General features: G+C 40.1%; 2 protein-coding genes across 2 annotated transcripts in view; both read left to right on the top strand.

Moving 5' to 3' along the window:
- The window catches only part of LOC139458922 (uncharacterized), a 10847-nt gene extending 4067 nt beyond the window's left edge, over positions 1–6780 (top strand). Inside the window, exons 6-14 of the mRNA XM_071240358.1 lie at positions 339–424; positions 1149–1220; positions 1529–1631; positions 3029–3108; positions 3631–3702; positions 4155–4269; positions 4596–4681; positions 6074–6145; positions 6588–6780. Of these exons, the coding sequence (XP_071096459.1) occupies positions 339–424; positions 1149–1220; positions 1529–1631; positions 3029–3108; positions 3631–3702; positions 4155–4269; positions 4596–4681; positions 6074–6145; positions 6588–6698 (797 nt within the window). The 3' untranslated portion in view covers positions 6699–6780. The remainder of the gene's footprint in view (positions 1–338; positions 425–1148; positions 1221–1528; positions 1632–3028; positions 3109–3630; positions 3703–4154; positions 4270–4595; positions 4682–6073; positions 6146–6587) is intronic.
- A 2072-nt stretch (positions 6781–8852) lies between these two features.
- LOC139459627 (mucin-22-like) lies at positions 8853–17169 on the top strand. Its single transcript, XM_071241208.1, has 12 exons — positions 8853–8939; positions 9559–9621; positions 10077–10156; positions 10488–10559; positions 10904–11021; positions 11144–11238; positions 12450–12521; positions 13188–13305; positions 13890–14549; positions 14682–14711; positions 15963–16095; positions 16714–17169. The coding sequence occupies exons 1-12, from the start codon at positions 8915–8917 to the stop codon at positions 16895–16897; spliced, it is 1650 nt and encodes a 549-aa protein (XP_071097309.1). The 5' UTR covers positions 8853–8914; the 3' UTR covers positions 16898–17169.
- Positions 17170–18931: the final 1762 nt, after the last annotated feature.

Genomic DNA, 18931 nt, shown 5'->3' on the forward strand with positions numbered 1-18931 from the left:
GAGCACAGGTATGGTGCTGACAAACCTAGGAACATTATCGGGGCGAATCGGGATTCGAACCTACAATCATAGGTTTCTGGCGTGCCAAAGGGACGCAACTCTGTACATCGAGTCGCGGCGCCTTAGACGACTGGGCCATCCGTGCCCGCTATTGAACTGTGACCAAAATCCCGTTTCAATATTGAACCAGAAAGATCATGCAGGTTGTTCTTATCTTTGATGTTGTCATTTTCGGAACCAACCTTTTAACATAACATGCGGAAGGCGAAAAACAACAAATATAAAGCTCCCTCCAGAATATCAAACAAACTGACCCGTTTGTATCTTGTTCTTACCAGCACCGAAAGGATACAGTTGTTACCAATGTGACTTCATCGATGACCCGAAAACATGTGACAAGGAGACGAGATGTAATGCAAATGAGGTAGTTCCATTGGTCGAGGACATCAACATCTGTCGTTCGTATACGTTAAATTTAATCTTTTCTGGACAAGACGCATAATCAGAAATAATCATTAATTATGAACATACCTGAGAATTTACATATAGTATGGGACAAATCATAAGAAACTCTAGAGCAAACAATATGCCTGTCTATTATAAACGTAATTTATTATCATGTTCAGATTAACATAAAAAGTGCAACAAAGAGTGTTTGGGTGACTATGTTTAGGCTCATCATCAGCCCAGGGCCCTTGCCCCCTGTACACTAGCCCAGATAGCGAATTGGGCTTTTCCTAGGAAGCGCTACCTCGTCGACCCTATCCAGAACTTTTCAAAGAAAGTGACGACTCCTCAACACTGCAGCTTCACATTAATGTCAAAAGGGACAAGAAATTCAATGATATAAATGATTTCATTAGATTTAGCAAAAAGGACAAGATCAGATTTGTCGGCCCCTGCTATGACTGAGGCTGTCTACGGGCCTATTCCAAGGAATTTTGTATTTATCATTTTCCATGAGGCCCTCTACATATTCTGGGTCGTACCATAGATGGACCTGTGTCAAAACCACAAGTTTGGCGAAGATATTGATAAAAGGATCGAACTAATCCATCAGTAGTATCAGCAGCAGGATTGGATTGGATTCACTGACACTGTTGTACGAGTTTTTAAGGATACTTTCATGTATGTTTAATTTATTTTAGCACTGCTTCGTCGATAAGGTGTATACTGACAACTATAAAATAAAATATAATCTTGGATGTGCAGAAGATTCTGTAAGTATTCAATAACGTGCCTCGACAGGTGTTTTGAATGCAGGAATAAAGCGTTTAGGTACAGCAAAGACGATTTAGTAATTGCATAGGTAGAATTACAAGCAGCATAATGGTTTGTCTCGAACAAGGGAAAACTCGATGTTCCCAAGATTACACTGTGACTGAAAATGTTTTGCGAGGTTTTGTATGTCAGTTAGCATGAATTGTAATATTTCGAATTGAGTTAAACATTTTTACCAGTGACCTGGCTCCCTACCAGGTCCGAGATTTAATTCAGTAAATGTGTATTTTTCTTCATTTCTTCGAAGGAATGTAACGTTAAAGGAGACAGGAAGCGAGACAAGGTGCTCTCCACAATGTGCTCCGCCTGCTGCGACGGCAACTACTGCAACCAAGACTGTCAAAATCCGAGTGAGTCCAGTACTGAGAAGCACGATGTATCCCGTTGTTACCCTTGAAAACAAAATTTTCCATTAAATCTTTGAAAGGCACTCAGAAGTGATACACATAAGGAAGCGAATTTATGGATGTCAACTTCTTTATTATGAGGAACAACGTTTCGGAGTATATGCTTACTCCTTCATCAGGTGAATGAATGATATATGAGGCAAGGAGCATATATATAATGTTAGCAAAACAACAAAAGTAATAACGTAAGAAAAGGTGGAAACTTAACAGGGGAAGCCAACAGATAATTAACGCTGATAGTATGGACAACTGGAAGCCAGGACTAAATTATCAATGATAGGTAAATGGCAATGGACAATGGGTAAACGGGAGGGCGTTAACCTTACTCCATCTTTGGCTTTCTGATTGGTAGGTCATCTTCTTGTTATACAAGTTATACAAGTTGGCTGGCCGTTCTGCACGGACATCATAGTGCTAATTTATATGTCACTTGCTTTTTACTCTGAATGGCGGTGCTACGTTTAGGCAGGATATGCTTTCCTTATTCGCGAACACCTGGTTTCATCACTGATTTTGTAGTGATTCATTCCAATGATTTTCACTTCTATTTTCCCTTTTACGCCCAACGGAATCTGTTCCGTCGTATAATGGAGACTGGGTATTCTCTGGCGTTGGCGTTTTATATTTGTTTAACGCCACACACATCAATATTCAAAATATATGACGGCAACCTGTAAATAATCGACCAGTCTCGTACGAGCATTTGTAACCGGGTTTTATTCTAAGATTCTTTACGGGACTTCTTACGGGTCGCTTATTTATTACACATAAAGTAAAACTGAAAGGTCGCTATCCACAGGACTGTATGACAAGAGGGATCACTTGAATTTTCCATTTGTCAACTTATGTCAAGAATCTTTTCAGCAGCTCCAGTCTTTGGGGTCTACCTTTCACAACTTTCGAGAATGTTCTTTTCATGAGTATATAAGAGTGTCATACGGCTCTTGTTCAAAAGTTGTTCGATCATGGTACATTCAATGCCTTTGTAAATCTTTCGAGTTTTGTTGCATACATGTGAAGTCCATTTCTAAATTTGACGGATCAGTGACCAAACGGATGGACAAAGGACTGTTCTTTTAGCAGACATATCTTGCATTTATGGAGACTGTTCTGTCGATTTATTTAGGTTCTGCTTTAGAGGTAACAGTTTAACGTGGGTTAGTCGAGACAACATCGCCTGACATGACGTAACATAGCATTATGCCAGCCTGTTTACTAGGGGCTATAACATTTGATGCTTGTACTCTGCTTACAAATGTTCATGTTGAAGAGGTTGTTTTGTTTTTTAAGGAGCCCTACGTTTTACTATCTCTGATATCCCAACCTTCCTGTACTTGCAGTCTTGACCCACTGCTACTCGTGTCTGCGTATAGACCACCCCTACAACTGCAACGTCACTGTGGAGTGCAGACCTAATGAGGTAACGTTCCTCCACCTCCATACAGCGGAATCCCGTAAATACCGGTATCCCTTTCCCAGCGAAAGGGTGCCAATTAACAAGTTTTGGATTAATGAATTATTTGACACATATTGAGAACTATTCAGAGTCCATGCATTCACGTACTCTTCTCCCTAGACATATTCATTGTCAATACTTAGTCGTACATCTCTCCTAGACATATCCTAGGAGTCCTTTGTTCCATATTTGTCGAACGTCTCCCCATGACATATTCAGTCCATACGTTGACGTACGTCTCTCCATGACATAGTTATAAAGCATAAATTCATCAAATGTAATGATCCTTTGACTATATAGATTTTCATTTTAATTGAAACAAACAATAAATAGTACGTACACGATGCAAAGCATGAACGACATTAGAACATGGTTTTGTAATTATAAACGTGTTTTATATCATGCAATTTGTTAGTTCCTATCAGCAGATATGTCTCAGATCAGTACCTGGTCAATGTGCATTTCATTTTTATTTGTCGCTTTCAGCAATGTTACGTAGACAAGTATATGACGGAACGTGGAACTAGAGTGTACGATGCTGGGTGTCGGGCCGTCTCAGTGAGTTGTTGCTTTATTGTACAATTCTTTCTGTTCAACCCTCTTCCTGTCAAAACGATCCCATACCCAGATATATCCGGGGGCATTTAAGTCGATCCTGGACCTGGACCACATTTGCACGATGCAATATGAAGAAACATTGAGTAACTTCACACATTCAAACTGGCGAATATAATATATTGTACAAACTGCCATCCTTAACGAAGTTGTGACCACATTGCATACGAACACCTGGTGTCATCACTGATTTTCAGAGATCCATTCATATAATTTTCACCACTAATTTGAGTTTTACGCCCACTGGCATGTTCAGTGGATAATCAAGAAAATTTTCTCTTGTGTTGACACCTCAGGTATACATAATACTGCCTTGTATAAAACATATCTTGAAATGCGATTGTTTAGTGATGAGCTGAATTATAACTTTACACATTCAAAAACATTTTTTCCAGATTTGTGCTGCCAAGTTAGGTCGGAGGTCAGAAGAGAAGAGGGTTCCCCCTATCCTCAAGTGTGAGGAGTGTTGCCATGGCAACTACTGTAACAAAGGAGGATGTGACGCCGAATGTAAGTTGGAAATTAACTCATAACTTGAACTATTTACCTCAAACAATAATCGCCACTTTACAATTTGCCTGATATGAGTTGCCTCCCTTTGACGTGTCGGATTCGAACCATGGGTTTGAATCCCAGATTTACCCTAATTAGGGTGTTTCAGATCAGTTCTCATACTAGATGGTTTTGAACGAAGTAGGAAAGGCCAAAGAAACTGCATCACTTTGCAGACACGCCGTGATATGACTGAAATACTGAAATATTGTTCAAAGCCGTGTTAAGTTCAGTTCACCCTCTCAAATTTTCACAATCTTCCCCACGTCCTATCTTTTTTCTAGCTGCGAAAGGCACCGTTTGCTACGACTGTAACTTCATCAGTAATCCCAGACTTTGCTTCAAGAAGACGACATGTCGAACAACTCAAGTAAATGAATCCTTAATACTCATTGCATGTTAAACTGTTATGTGCCACCACGGCCAAGGGAAGTGCCTTGTGTACAGTTTATGTATGTCAATGTCAATCACACAACACGCTACTTAATAATACCGGATGAAATATGAAGGTACCTATTGTACGTAATGCGCACTGAATAGAAGCAGTTTCAGACGTCCTCAGGTTGTCGACAAACAGTATGTAGACAGAGACGTCTTGCGTTGTCCTATATGAATAAAATGTTTCTCACATGTTTACTTGGATATCTCACCCATAGTTTAGCTAAAGAGCATGACTTGTTATGGCTAGTTGCGACATGTAACAAGTTGTTACAACTTGTAACAGCTTGTAACGGCTTGTCACGGTTTCTCACAACTTGTCACGGTTTGTCACTTGTTATGGCTTGTCATGGCTTGTTACTACTTGCATTAATACGCAAGTCGTGTCACCAGACCTTTTGGGACATTATTGTCGCGTTTTCAAATAGTATATGTCCCGTCGTCAGAGCAGACCAGAGAATCCCTTGTCCTACCACGTGACACTTTCCCGGCAGTCTACTCTCATATACCTTGGGACAGATGTTACTGGATTCTAAGTGAGACATTGACAGTTCCATCAGGTGAAGTAGGCGATCCCGTCCAACACAAAGGCACCGCTCCTGAAAGTGTCAAGAGGGTTGCCTTATATGCGGTACTTGCATGTTAAGCCTGAAGGCTGTACATGTTGCGCATATGCTTTCATCATAACATCTCACGGAAATAGACAAAAAGGTGGCATGTGGCACCTACAATAAAAGATATCTTATCAAATCTATGCAGAGCAATTGGAAAAAAAACCTTTTATATAAGGGACCGTCTCCGTGGTCCAGTGGATAGAGTGTCTGCGGGCGGAAAGTCGTGGGTTCGATCCCCGGGCCCGTCATACAAGATGGTACTTATTTTTATCCTGCCTGGGATAAATTGGGACTGGCCGGCTTGGAGTCCGTATACTGTGTCTGAGTGGTGTATTCACGTTAAACTGCGGCATGGTCTCAGTGGGCTCAGAGTCAGTACACTGTGCATGCACGTCGCTATATGAGTGCAATAACCCTGAACGCAACGGTGAACCCCATTTCACTTCACGTCACCTTTAAGTAATGAATACAGCTTACATGTCATTACCTGTGGTTAAAGAGCATATAATTTTAGTATTGCGTGCCTGACTGTATTTTTTGTCGCAATCAATAATAATGAATTGTGTATAAAGAACAGCAGGTTCACATACAATTAAAGAATATTGTGGATGTATTATACGTATTACTGTATATTTGTATCCTACTCGCACATCTTACATATTGAACTAGCTAGCAGTAGTGTGCTTCAGTATTCTTTTCAAATGTTTCAGCAATGCTACGCTCAAAAGGTTTTGACAGACGTTTTTGCCATAAAATATAAACTCGGCTGTCTGGATAATGATGTAAGTACTCCCAACAACGACCCTTTTTATTTCAAACCTCTTTCAAAATACTATCTCTATTAAACAAAGTATAGCTTAAAATGTGAGCAGTGGTTGTTACGTTGGAGGCCCTTTAGGCTTATCAGACAGTGACTCCATTCAACGAAGTTGAAATACAGGGTTCAACTGTTATTTGGACCAGGATAGGTTTTGAAATAGTCGGAATTGTGCAATCTATTCAGCTTTTAGTAGAGATTTCTTAGGATTATAGAAAGGGTTTTGTCGCTTTTATCATTATGAGCTATTTTGATATCAGTGTCATATCAACAGCAAACGCATGTGCCAACATGATCTGTGTAGTTACGTCTTAATGTTGGAGCAAGCACACCAACCTCTTTCACTGTAGTATTCATTCATGTTAAATGAAGTAACTATCTTTTGCAAACTATTGCCATATGTGTAGGACTGTAAGACTCTGCAACGGAGAAAGCGGGACCAGGTTCTATCAACCATGTGCGCCAGCTGCTGTGACGTGGACAACTGCAACAACGACTGCGCACAACCGAGTGTTTAACAGATAATACAACCAATGTTTAAGCCTTACATGTCTTCCAAAACATGCATGTCCGAGTAAATATGATGACAAAATAAAGGTTATTCACTCAGACATGTTGTTCTGTATTGCACAAAGGAGGCTTAAAATATAGCCTGAGGGTTGTTTTCATGATTAGATGTTTGTATATATGAAATGGGCTCTCGCGGATTTGCAAAACAAAACAAGGGAAGGTGGCCAAGAAGTTTAACTTAAGCTTCAGGTGTATTGATGATCTGATATCGTTGACCAATGGTTAAGTGGTCAATTCCGTCTTGAACTAGAAAAAAGAGACCAGTGAGTATGCATAAAGATTCAGACTGAGAAAAACTATCCACAAGACAACATTCCAGGAGTTCTAGCCTTTGGTACTAATATTGCACAACTTTTGATGGACAATCGATTCTGAACAACGTCATACAACTCTCTCTCAAAATTGTTTGATCATGGTTGCAACTTTCAAGGCCAATTTTACGCATCAGTGACCAAAATAATGTTTAATGCAATTTCTTACTTTGGCCTGTACGATGTGTTCCAGTTTTTGTACACGTGCACACTTGTCTTGCCTTTGTACGTGTTTTTGACGGGTTCCACCGTAAAGGGGCACGGGTGCCCCAGTCGTCTAAGTCGCCGCGATTTGTTGTGCAGGGTTTCATCCCTTGGGCACACCAGAAACCTATGGTTCGATTCCCGGTTCGACACAATTATGTTTCAAGGTTTTCAGCACCAGACTCGAGCTCCTGGATTTACCAAAGTGGTAAACGACAGAGAGCATCACTTTGGGCTTTCCTCCCTCATTGATATATATAACTAGAATACTAGTCAAAGCGGCGTCAGATCCAACTCATTGGCATGTGAAATATGGGTCACCGATGGCGGTAACAGTTATGAGGCGAGTGAGTGAGTATGGTTTTACGACGCTTTCAGCAATATTCCGGCAATATCACGGAGGGGGACACCAGAAATGGGCTTCACACATTGTACCCATGTCGGGAATCGAACCCAGGTCATCGGCTTGACAAGTGAAACGCTTTGACCACCAGGCTTCCCGACTGCCCCGTTTTGAGGAGAACCTTATGAAATATATACAGTTTGATTTTACAATTATAGGGTTATTAACCTAACTGATGCTTAGTATAAATTCATTGCGCAAATAACAATTTATACCTTTCTTTTGAACAACGTCATTTTATCATGCAACACGAGCATCATACACACTGTGTAGATCCGAATGTCTTTACGTACCATTGAGAAAATGAAGTATCAACACAGGGTTGAAATGGAAGCCAATAGACGATGAACCCCCACAGGTATTCACTGATATTTACTTCTTTTTTTCTTTGAATGCTACATCAACATAGCCTATTGGCTTAAAACTTGCCGCTGGTAAGGTAAGAAACTGTAACACAATATATACACAAAGTATGTTTGTAAACATCGTACATATTCTCGTCAGTCTCAGTCCATATTCTTTGTAACATATCCAACATAGTTTCGACAGCACCCAAGGCCAGGCCACGTCATGCTGCCTGGAGTATTGTACGTCATCTTTCCCGAACGATTATATATACTGATTGAATGTTGCTGACTACGACGAACAACGGCTTTCATTCATGAGACAGGCGCCAGGCAAACATAGTATATGTTATAAAAGGGTGATGAAATGTATTGCACAAATGCTGAATTCTCTCGCGCTGGAGAAAACAAAATATTTTCTGTCTTAGCAGTTTGGTAGATATTAAAGATGACATATCACTTTTTACCTGTTTGCCCAATGTACCAGCTTAAGTCTCAAAACAAAATTATATATAACCCCCCCCACACACACACACACACACACACAAAAATTAAAATAAATAAATAAATAAATAAATAAATAAATAAATAAATACAAAAATAATAAAATTAACAAACCAAAAACAAATTATTAATAGTTGAAGATTAAGCTTTATTTCAGTCGAATGTACTCAACAGCACGTTTTCAAAGTCTCACTATTCGTGGAACAGGAAGCAATGTAAACACCATCTTCAAGAACGAACAGCTTGCAAGTCTGAAACGAGATAAGATAGGACAAATAGGTGTTGACTCCTTCGCACAAAGCTGCACCTGACAGGATATTACACAAATAGAACAACATTTTTGCTTGTTATCCTGGTAGAAATATTCCCAAAACTCACCAATAGCCTACAGAAGCGCCATGTTCCCGGCAATACTTGTCGTAGGTAAGTGTATCCATCGAGGAAGTTCCCAATGTAAACTAGCCAGTGTATGTTTTTGTTTGTTTCATCACGCCGCAGTCAGCAATATTCCAGCCGTATTAAGGCGACATAATGGGGCATGTCCAGGCACACCAGTGGTTGATATCATGAGTATCACCCTACTCCGTCGGGTCAACCAGGTCACCGAATTAGTCCACCCTGTCCAATTTAGTTGTTTCCTACGACAAGCAATAGAGTACTACTACTTCCAACGACGTTCCATTGAAAGAACAAGTGATATTAAAGTGTTACACAAAACCGTCAATTTGACCAGTATTGAACGATATCACATAATCTGAATAATAAAAGCAATAAAAACGTTTCCATATTCACGACAAGCCTCGTCGAGCAGAGTCGAGCAGAGTCGAGCAGAGTCGACTATATGGCGATCATATGTTTATATCACTATCAAATATAGCAGTGATATCAGGTGAAAAGGTGAATGTATCCTGGCCCAGAAATGGATCGTTCTAAAATCAGAATAAAACATGCATTCTTCGTAAAATATGTTTTGCTGTTTCAACACTTTTGTTCATAATCGTAGAATTGTCACGTGTTTAACCATGTCTTTTTTGCGTTTCAGTTATATCTCTGCTGAATGTTTCTAGCTGTGCCCCAAGCGTTCCAATCAATAACAATGACCCAGGTTTGTACACAAAGGACAAGAACAACAACGATGATGACAACATCAACAAGTCAGAGAAACTTTGCATGATATCAATGAATACAGCTTACAGTTACGGTATCATTCAAGAATATGATAGCAATATACAGGAAATGGGCCTTACACATAATACCTATGTTGGAAATCAGACGCAGGCCTTCGACGTAACAAGCGAACAACTAGGCAACCCCTAGGTCTCACTATAGTTTACTGATGTCATCTGTAAGGGAGTGAGTGAGTATGGTTTTACGCCGCTTTTAGCAATATTCCAGCAATATCACGGCGGGGGACACCAGAAATGGGCTTCACACATTGTACCCATTTCGGGAATCGAACCTGGGTCTTCGGCGTGACGAGCGAACGCTTTAACCACTAGGCTACCCGAACGCCCCTCATCAGTAAGGTCACGATCTTCATATGCATGGATCTGATTTCAGGTGGTCATCGCTGTTACTCCTGTGCAAGTGTGGACAAACCGTATCTGTGTAACGTGACCACACAGTGCAGACCTGATGAGGTAGGATCAACTACATGATACAGTGAACCTGAGCTCAATATCAAGACGGGACGGATTACTTGAGATTGTGACATGACGTGATACATCCGTATGTCTCATTTTTGGTCAACACGACGTTTCGCAATATATCAGAAATACTGGTCAACACTGTACTGAGTGACATATTTCAAAAACTTGTCAACACAGTACTGTGTGATATATATGATATACTGGTCAACACAGTGTTTCGCAATCTACCCGCAATACTGGTCAATGCGATGTTGCGTAATCGTAACATGTCTGATTTCCTGGTCAACATGATGTTTCGTAATATCTGTTATCTGTATTTCAGCAATGTTACACAGATGAACATTCAACAAATCGTGGATCTGCTATTTTCAGCGTCGGGTGTCGAAGAATTTCAGTGAGTTTTAAGATACATGTACCATTATTAATATATTTTAAATGTCCCTTTATTTGACATCGGTTTGACGGTAACTCATTGACTTATATGACTACAATAGTCAATGGAGCCCTCAATTACCAATATATATAAATTTATAATATGATTTGTCATTTTTTGCAGATTACCATTATGTAAATGTGATGTCACCTAAAAAAGCATTCATTCGCTCACTCACATTTATCTCATCTGTGTACTTGTGCATGACGAAGGAGGTGCACTCAATTCGAAACAATAGTATAATTCGAGTCAGAAAGGTTCGACACAATAGAACACCAGTAAACAACATTTATGGCATGTTCCAGGAATGCTACTCGGCATTCCACAGAAGATCTGACTCCGGTAGGCGTGACGTGAAGGTACTCAAGTGTGAGGAGTGTTGCGATGGCAACCTTTGTAACGCCGGCGGTTGCAGTGCAGGAGGTATGTCAGATAATACCTTCTTTGGTTACATCTGTATAAAATATCATACTTCAGATCTATCAAGTACTCATACTTTATATTATATCTGTGTTTTCTTGCACGTCCACTCTAATTTCTTCAAGTACTTACAGTTGGCAAGGGCAACGTGTGCTACAGCTGTCGCTTCATAAATGATCCACGACGTTGCGTACATGAGACCAGATGTCAGGCTGATGAGGTATGTTGATAACTTCACCCCCCGCCTTTGTAGTAGTAGGTAGAAGTAGTAGCAGCAGAATTAGCTCGTCACGCCGAAGACCCAGGCTCGATTCCCGACATGCGTACAATGTGTGAAGCCCATTTCTGGTGTCCCCTGCCGTGATAATGCTGGAATATTGCTAAAAGCGGCGTAAAACCATACTCACTCACTCACTCTTCTCCACCAAAACTCCATCAAGAGCCGACACTGACAAACGTTTCAGAAGAGTGAAAGTCATTTTGCGCCCTAGTCAGCAAAAAGCCAGTGTCTGAAAACATCCACGCTATCGAAGAACGACTACACGCAATCAATCACGTCACTCGGCCAGAAAATCCAAATCAGTCGACCTTTAATGACCGGGGTCACGAAACCAGCAGAGCAGTAGTAGTAGTAGTAGTAGTAGTAGTAGTAGTAGTAGTAGTACACATCTGATAAACCACATTCAGTGTCCTATATGAATCTATGCACAAAATACAAAATGATGACAACCTTTGTCCCAAACTGTATGACAAAGGAACGATTATATCCCACAGTATTACCTTTACCTTCACAAGGAATTCTAAGGCTGGATGCAGCATTAGGCACCAAGCAAACACTTAAATTCTAATACAAACTTTGTGAATGGCGGGTGTTTCAGCAGAGCAGAACTTGCTTCCATCCACATTATTTTCACCACCACTATTTTGTCTTTCACGCACTATGGATTCTGTTTGGGCAAATATAGACCCCTGTGCTTCTATTGAGCACAATAGAATGATGACTCAAGGTCCATTTTGTAAATGTGACAATAAACAAGAAACATGAAACTGCATGCTCGAAAATTTAATGAAAAAAATGAAAGGAAAATAGGAGAATTAATTTACTTTTATCTACATTGAAATTTCGCTTCAGACATGGTTAATGTATTCAGTCACAACTATTTCATAATGCATCCAAATGGGTCTTTTCACGGGCTCTAACGATTTGGTTTTTTTTAAAAACACGGCATTCCCTTTGCTCATCGTTTTTTGCCTTGTGTGTATAATAAGCAGTATGTGTCTTTCAACAATAATATGGAGAGAAAACATTATATGTTATTAATAACTATGTCTTTTAAATTGAATAAGATCAATGTTGTTAGTTGCTACGTGATGTTATATAATATATATCTTGTATTTACCATTCCCAACAGAACTTTCATTTCATTTCAGCAATGTTATATAGCGAAGGTGTTGACTCAAAACTTTGCTATCAAGTATATTCTTGGATGTGTTGAAAACGCGGTGAGTACACCACTGTTCAATGAAATGCAGTGTTATTGGTGAGAAAACATTGCTTCATTTCGCAGTATTCCAGTTTTGATAGGGAGCGATGCAACAAAGATGTACTTTACGCGCCGAGTAGAGAATTTAACCTGGGTCTTCGACACCATATCAACCCATTGAGTACCTGCATCGTAGGGAATCCGGCTTTTAATTGGTCTGTTTCAACATGTGCTGGTCGTATTAGGTGGCTAAATGGATCGGGTGGTCAGACTTTGAGACTTGGTTGATTGCGTGTCATCGTATCCCGACGGCATCAATCACTGGGTTGTCTTGTCCAGAGCCTTGTCCTTAACACGCTGCCCACATATATAGATGGAAATAGTGCGGCGTAAAACTACAAAAAAAACTTGACTTCCCCCTTACTCCTGTATCAACGAATGGCCCATAAAAAATAGATTTCCCAGACATTTCGACCTCATTACCCTGGAGTATGTATATTGTCGTACTGCACTCTGATACTGACATATGACGTCATACATTTTATGACGTAACGTATTTTAATATTACGTCATTTTAAAGGATATCACCTCTTCTACATTACCTCTATGTGACGATGTACAGGGTCTGTGAGTAGTAGATCTACTGAAGATATGACCGTGTGTCTAAGACATTGTTCTGGTGTAGGAATGTGAGACTCTAAACCATTTTGGACCGCCAGTGGGGAAGCGGGACACGGCGATCTCAACCATGTGTGCTAGCTGTTGTAATGGTGATAAATGCAACGATGTATGTTTCCCTCAAGGTAGGTGACAACAGAAGGGCTGGGCAAAATTTGACTTTCTCGAACCCTTTTGTCTCGTTTTCAAGTTATCGCCATATTTGGTGCGCATTGTATCGACATGACATTGCGAATACTATATCAAGGGGGCTATCTTACAACCATGTTGCTATCTAACAGAATGAATTGGCCTTCGTCAGGTTTAAACCTTTAAAATATTCCCATTAAGTTGGTCGAAATATGTGGTACAATTTTGGTTTCTCCTATCACAATGAATGTTGGGGCACATGTAACATTGCTTATAACGTGTCATGTCTTGGTGAATGGTGATATGATACCCGTAAGAAAACTACATTATTGATAACACAATGCATTTCGATGAAGCACTTAGGAAATGTATTGTGACAAACAACTGTACAATGGTTGAATTGATTTATTTGTGAGGGGAGGTTGTTATAATTCCTCAAGGCTGTGATTTAGGAGGAGTGTCTCCTTTCCCCCTGGTAGCAACATGCACATTCTTTGTGAAACGTACCTATATAATTATGCAACTGATGTTTCTAGAAGACAACTTATGTTGACATTATGTTCCTAATATTCGTCACCAGGTATACCACCAACGTCTTTAACAACCCCCAAGCATCACTCAACCACCCAGAGTTCACATGTAACTACCAGTCCTTCAATGACCAGCTATACAACTTTCGTTGAATCAAGTGGGGTGCCAACTACAATGCCTCCAATGACTAAAGATACAACAAGCAGGACATCATATACAAGTACTTCACGGACTAAAGATACAAGTGTCACAAGTGCTGTGTCATCTACAAGTCCTTCAACGACTAAAGACACAACAGTCTTTCATACAACAAGCGGGACACACTCTAGTCTCATTCCTAAATCCAGTGTTTCTGCATTTAGCACCATAGGACATACAGTAAAAATATCCCCATGGACAACTATCGTTGAGACAAGTGGGGCGCTATCAACAATGCCTCCATTGACTAAAGATACACTTGTCATTGATACAACGAGCGGGATATCATCTACAAGTACTTCACAGACTAAAGATACAACTGTCTTTCATACAACAAATGGGGCGCCTTCTACAAGGCCTTCGACGACTAAAGATACAACTGTTTTTCTTACAACAAGCGGGACACACTCCAGTCTCATTCCTCAATCCAGTGTTTCTGCATTTAGTACCATGGGACATACAGTAACAATATCCCCATTGACAAGCACCACACCATCAAAGTCGACCCATGGTAAGCATTTATGCATCCTTCCTTGAACGATATCCAGTTTTGTACATATTTCCTCCCCTTTAAGTTCACATATATAACGTCCTGTGTGTATGTCTTTGATGTTATATAACTAAATAGTCGTATTTATTCCAGGCACAACTCCTGGAAATGAACCTTTGTCGAGTAAGTAACTTCATTCCACATTACCTCTTATTTTAATGAGGCGACTACATCTACATTTCGTCTCCTATACAACATAAGCCAGTGTCGTGAACAAAGTAGACATTATATTTCAAGATCGCTTTACATTAACTATATATGTAATCCATGGAAATGCATTCGAAATGCATAGAGGACCTTTTACTAAAGTTGAATCTTTGCTCTTGCATTGGTGCTGATTGTGGTTCTGGTTGTACATATTCACTTACTCTAACATGTTAAACATATATGCAATCTAACTGCATTTTAACAATGCCAACCAACTACACCCCAAAAATGCAACCGTGCCACATCTTCATACATAAGGATCCAATGGCCAATGTCATATGTTATATCTGGACAAACAGGCAAGAGATGTATGCAAACAAATTTTAGATCGATAAAATGTTAAAGACGTAATATCTTTAAAGAAAACTGTTATTCTTGAGACACTGCAAATTCAATATGTTTCTTCATGGACACTTCCAAACATATAAATGTAGAAATTTATATACACGAACCAGCATTTCTTGATTTATTCTAAATCTTGTGAGAGTTGATTGATAATTCTGACCCTCAAATTGAAAGATTTGTATTCAACATATTCCCTTTTCACAATGGAACACTTTTGTCAACGATGTTGGAAGGATTTTATTCCAGTTTCGCAGGCAACAGTTCTCTTGACTGCCCAAAACGTTATGCACATCACAGTTCCAGCTGAAATGTCTGTGATGTGTTTGTGCATTGTCCCGATGGAAGGGCACACCTTTTCCCAGCTTCCCACGTCTCGTAGACTCAATTTCATCCTGTAAATGCCTCAAATGTGCAGCATAACATGCTACGTTTATCTTCTGGTCTTTTGGAAGTGTCATGTTGTAGTAGCTTTAGTATAAGCTGAATGTGTTGATTCAAAGTGGCAGTAATTTGATTGCGGCGCTCGTACAATATCGTGTCTTGGTTGTGACCTTGACAACTATTAATATAGTGACCTCCCTTAGTTGTTTTTTAGTCCAAACTCCATCCCATCACTTGATACCTTGTCACAGCACAACAATTTGTTCAATTTACTCTTGATTTTGTAGATATTCCTCTATGACATTATGCAATGTCCATAATAAAATATGTCACTATTACGCAATTCCATAACGTAAAACTTATCAATCAACCCTCGTACATGTCCTTATGATGTGCCCTTGGACATTTCTATGTAGGTATCTGTTTGTTTGTGATTGGCAGCTGTGTGTCACAAGGAATGTGCCGGATCAATGGAATGCCATACGACTGAAGTACAGATATGCCGCAGCCCAACTCCTTACTGTTTCACACAATTAGATATTTACGATTCAGGAAACTATAATATCAGTAAACGGTATGTGTTCGATCTCATAATTTCATATTTATATTAATAAAAGTGGCATAACCCAATAACTTTCAATCACTCCATCAATCAAATTCCATTGAAATAATCATACGTCATGCCAACTTCCCTTGTACGAACCGTTTTGTCGGATTCTCGAGACTTGTTAACTTCAATGTTTACACTCAAATCACTTGCTAAATCACCAGCTCACTAGTGTGTGATTGTCGATGCTTTTACAAGTCCGTACTAATGCCGATTTTATAGTGCTAGCCAACTGAGATACCATGCCGCAGTTTAACATGAATACCCCACTCAGACACAGTATACGGGCTCCTTGTTGTAGCCCCTTAATGCCGAGCGCCAGACAGGGTAACAACACGTACAATCTTTAAACGTCTTTTGGTTTGTCGCGGCCTGGGATAGAGCCCACGACTTTCCACTCTCGGGGCAGACGCTTTACCACTAAAAGATAACACATTGAAAACACTATATCTATATAATATGTATAATGATGACCACCTGAGACAGTGGGAACAGGCTGAACATATCACAGCATACACGTATAGCTGTGTTTCTTCGTGAAATGATTTGAATGTATTCAATGCTAGTCTCTTTTTTTATCACCAGCTGTGCAGAGAGAAACACGTGCAATGACAAGTGGTTGAAACAAACGCAAATGGATAATCGATGCCTGCACTTCAATCCGGGGATGAAGGATACCTTTACCTGCTACTTCTGTTGTACATCTCATAAATGTAACATGCAAAGCTTCCCACCATATATGTCCTCGCTTTATAAAGGAAATGATTAGTTATAAATCTGAATCTAAATTGCCAGGCAAACGAGAGTATACACTTGAAAATTGGAATTTACCAAGCTACAAACGTTATCAAAACGTTTCTAGGCTGAAAAGAGTCGGTGAAACAGTGGAACTTAAGGTCCAAAACATAACATGCCATCCGTATTACATACATTACCATCGAATAACCATTTTTTTTTTCTTCTATTTTAAGCCACAATCAAACATTGTCGTATACTCCCTTTTTCCGGCAGTTTATATTGAAAATACCCGTGTGTAAGCTTGCCAAACTAAAAGAAATAAACTGAACACAACGTGGTTTGTTTTCACGTCACGATGCTGTTTTACAGCTACAGCGATGATGCGAACATATTCAAGGGTCACCTAGAAACCGATTTCAGATATATGAGTACCTCAAATATGATGTCCTGCAGGAAATGTAAGGATTTGGTCATGTCTGTGTCTATGATGTTCGTCATATTTCCTAACTACATGATTATATTTACCTCCGTATTATTTTAATGATATGTTACCGTTGCTTATGACTAGTGAGTGAGTTGGGTTTCACGCCGCTTTTAACAGTATTCCAGTTATATATATAATTATATCGCAGCATGTCAGCTTAATGTGGGAGGAAAGCCCGAAGTGATGCAGGTCTCAGACGTTTACCACTTCGGTGAAACCCACGAGCACGGGTATGGTGATGACAAACCTAGAAACATAATCGGGGCGAACCGGGATTGAACCCACAATCATAGGTAACTGGCGTGCCCAAGGGACGCAACTCTGCACAGCGAATCGCGGCGCCTCAGACGACTTGGCCACCCGTGCCCCCTGCTTATGACTACGTGTCTTTAAGAACGTTACAGCCGTACAAGTATTTTAATAAACATGTATCAGCTACCAGCTATAAGGGAGAAGATACTACCGAGAAATACAGTATTGTGCCGATTTTACACTGAAAGGCGCACATAAGACATTACCTGAATGCAATGGCCAGCCATGAGTCCTGACCTTTCCTCGTGGAGGAAGTCTTGGACATGATAGGCAGACGTTCCGTAGCACCTCGCACCACACCACACCACACCACACCACACCACACCACACCACACCACACCATCACGCCACGCCACATCATAGCAAAGCACGCCACGCCACATCACATCACATCACATCACACCACACCACACCACACCACACCACACCACACCAACACACAACACCACAGCAAAGTACACCAAAAGAACCGCAAAAGAAACGTCACCCCAAGTAACAAGTTGTCATTTAAATATCTTGGTAATTTTTGTCAAAGTTTCTAAAACTTAACATTACCTTGTCCAGAAAAATGAAATTTGATTATAAAAAACAAAGCAGGTGACAATAAAACCAATCGCCCAAACGCATCACGGCAACGGTCATGGTAATTACCCGATGTAAGTGAGTTCCGTGCAAATTGAAATGCACATGCGTTCCCCCATTTCTTGCCCTATACAAATCCACCCCGATCGGATAACATTCATTCGTTATTGAATTGCTACCACATGCCAAGATTGACAAGAAATCAGCGACAAGATTGCAAGCTAGAAAAACCGCACGGCGAGATTCAAAGACGGCTGAATGACGTCCGACCAAGGCCGACAACTGCATCTGAACTGCGTCTGGCGTTCCTCAGAGTGCCTATGGCCTTCATTAAACGCATCATCCATTCCATGTATCGACGTTGCACGGCAGTCACCAATACACATGGCGGACTGACTTGTGATGCCAATTTTTCAGAGACTAGTGTTGTGTTTCACTTTAAGAACATTTGTCACTTTAATTTCAACCTTGATGATCAGTTTTGCCAAGTTTCATCTTTTTGATATGTCTCAAAGTATGTTTACATTGTTTGGACAAATAAGGTTTCTTATATATCTATCCATGGTGACGTTTGTATTGCGGTTCAGTATATATATGAAACAGATTAGGCTGTTTCACTGGTCTCCTTTAATTCTGCTTCAGGTGAACAATTCTCAGTGACTACTTGTATCTTGATCCTCATATATA

This window comes from Haliotis cracherodii, unplaced genomic scaffold, assembly GCF_022045235.1.
Source record: "Haliotis cracherodii isolate W230 unplaced genomic scaffold, xgHalCrac1.p SCAF_13, whole genome shotgun sequence".
Classification (NCBI taxonomy): Eukaryota; Metazoa; Mollusca; class Gastropoda; order Lepetellida; family Haliotidae; genus Haliotis; species Haliotis cracherodii.

Coding starts and splice junctions, on each gene's coding strand:
- LOC139459627 (XM_071241208.1), top strand. CDS start 8,915: ATGTTCCCGGCAATACTTGTCGTAG. Junction 12,522..13,187: donor TTGGATGTGTTGAAAACGCG/GTGAGTACACCA, acceptor GTTCTGGTGTAG/GAATGTGAGACTCTAAACCA. Junction 13,306..13,889: donor CGATGTATGTTTCCCTCAAG/GTAGGTGACAAC, acceptor ATTCGTCACCAG/GTATACCACCAACGTCTTTA.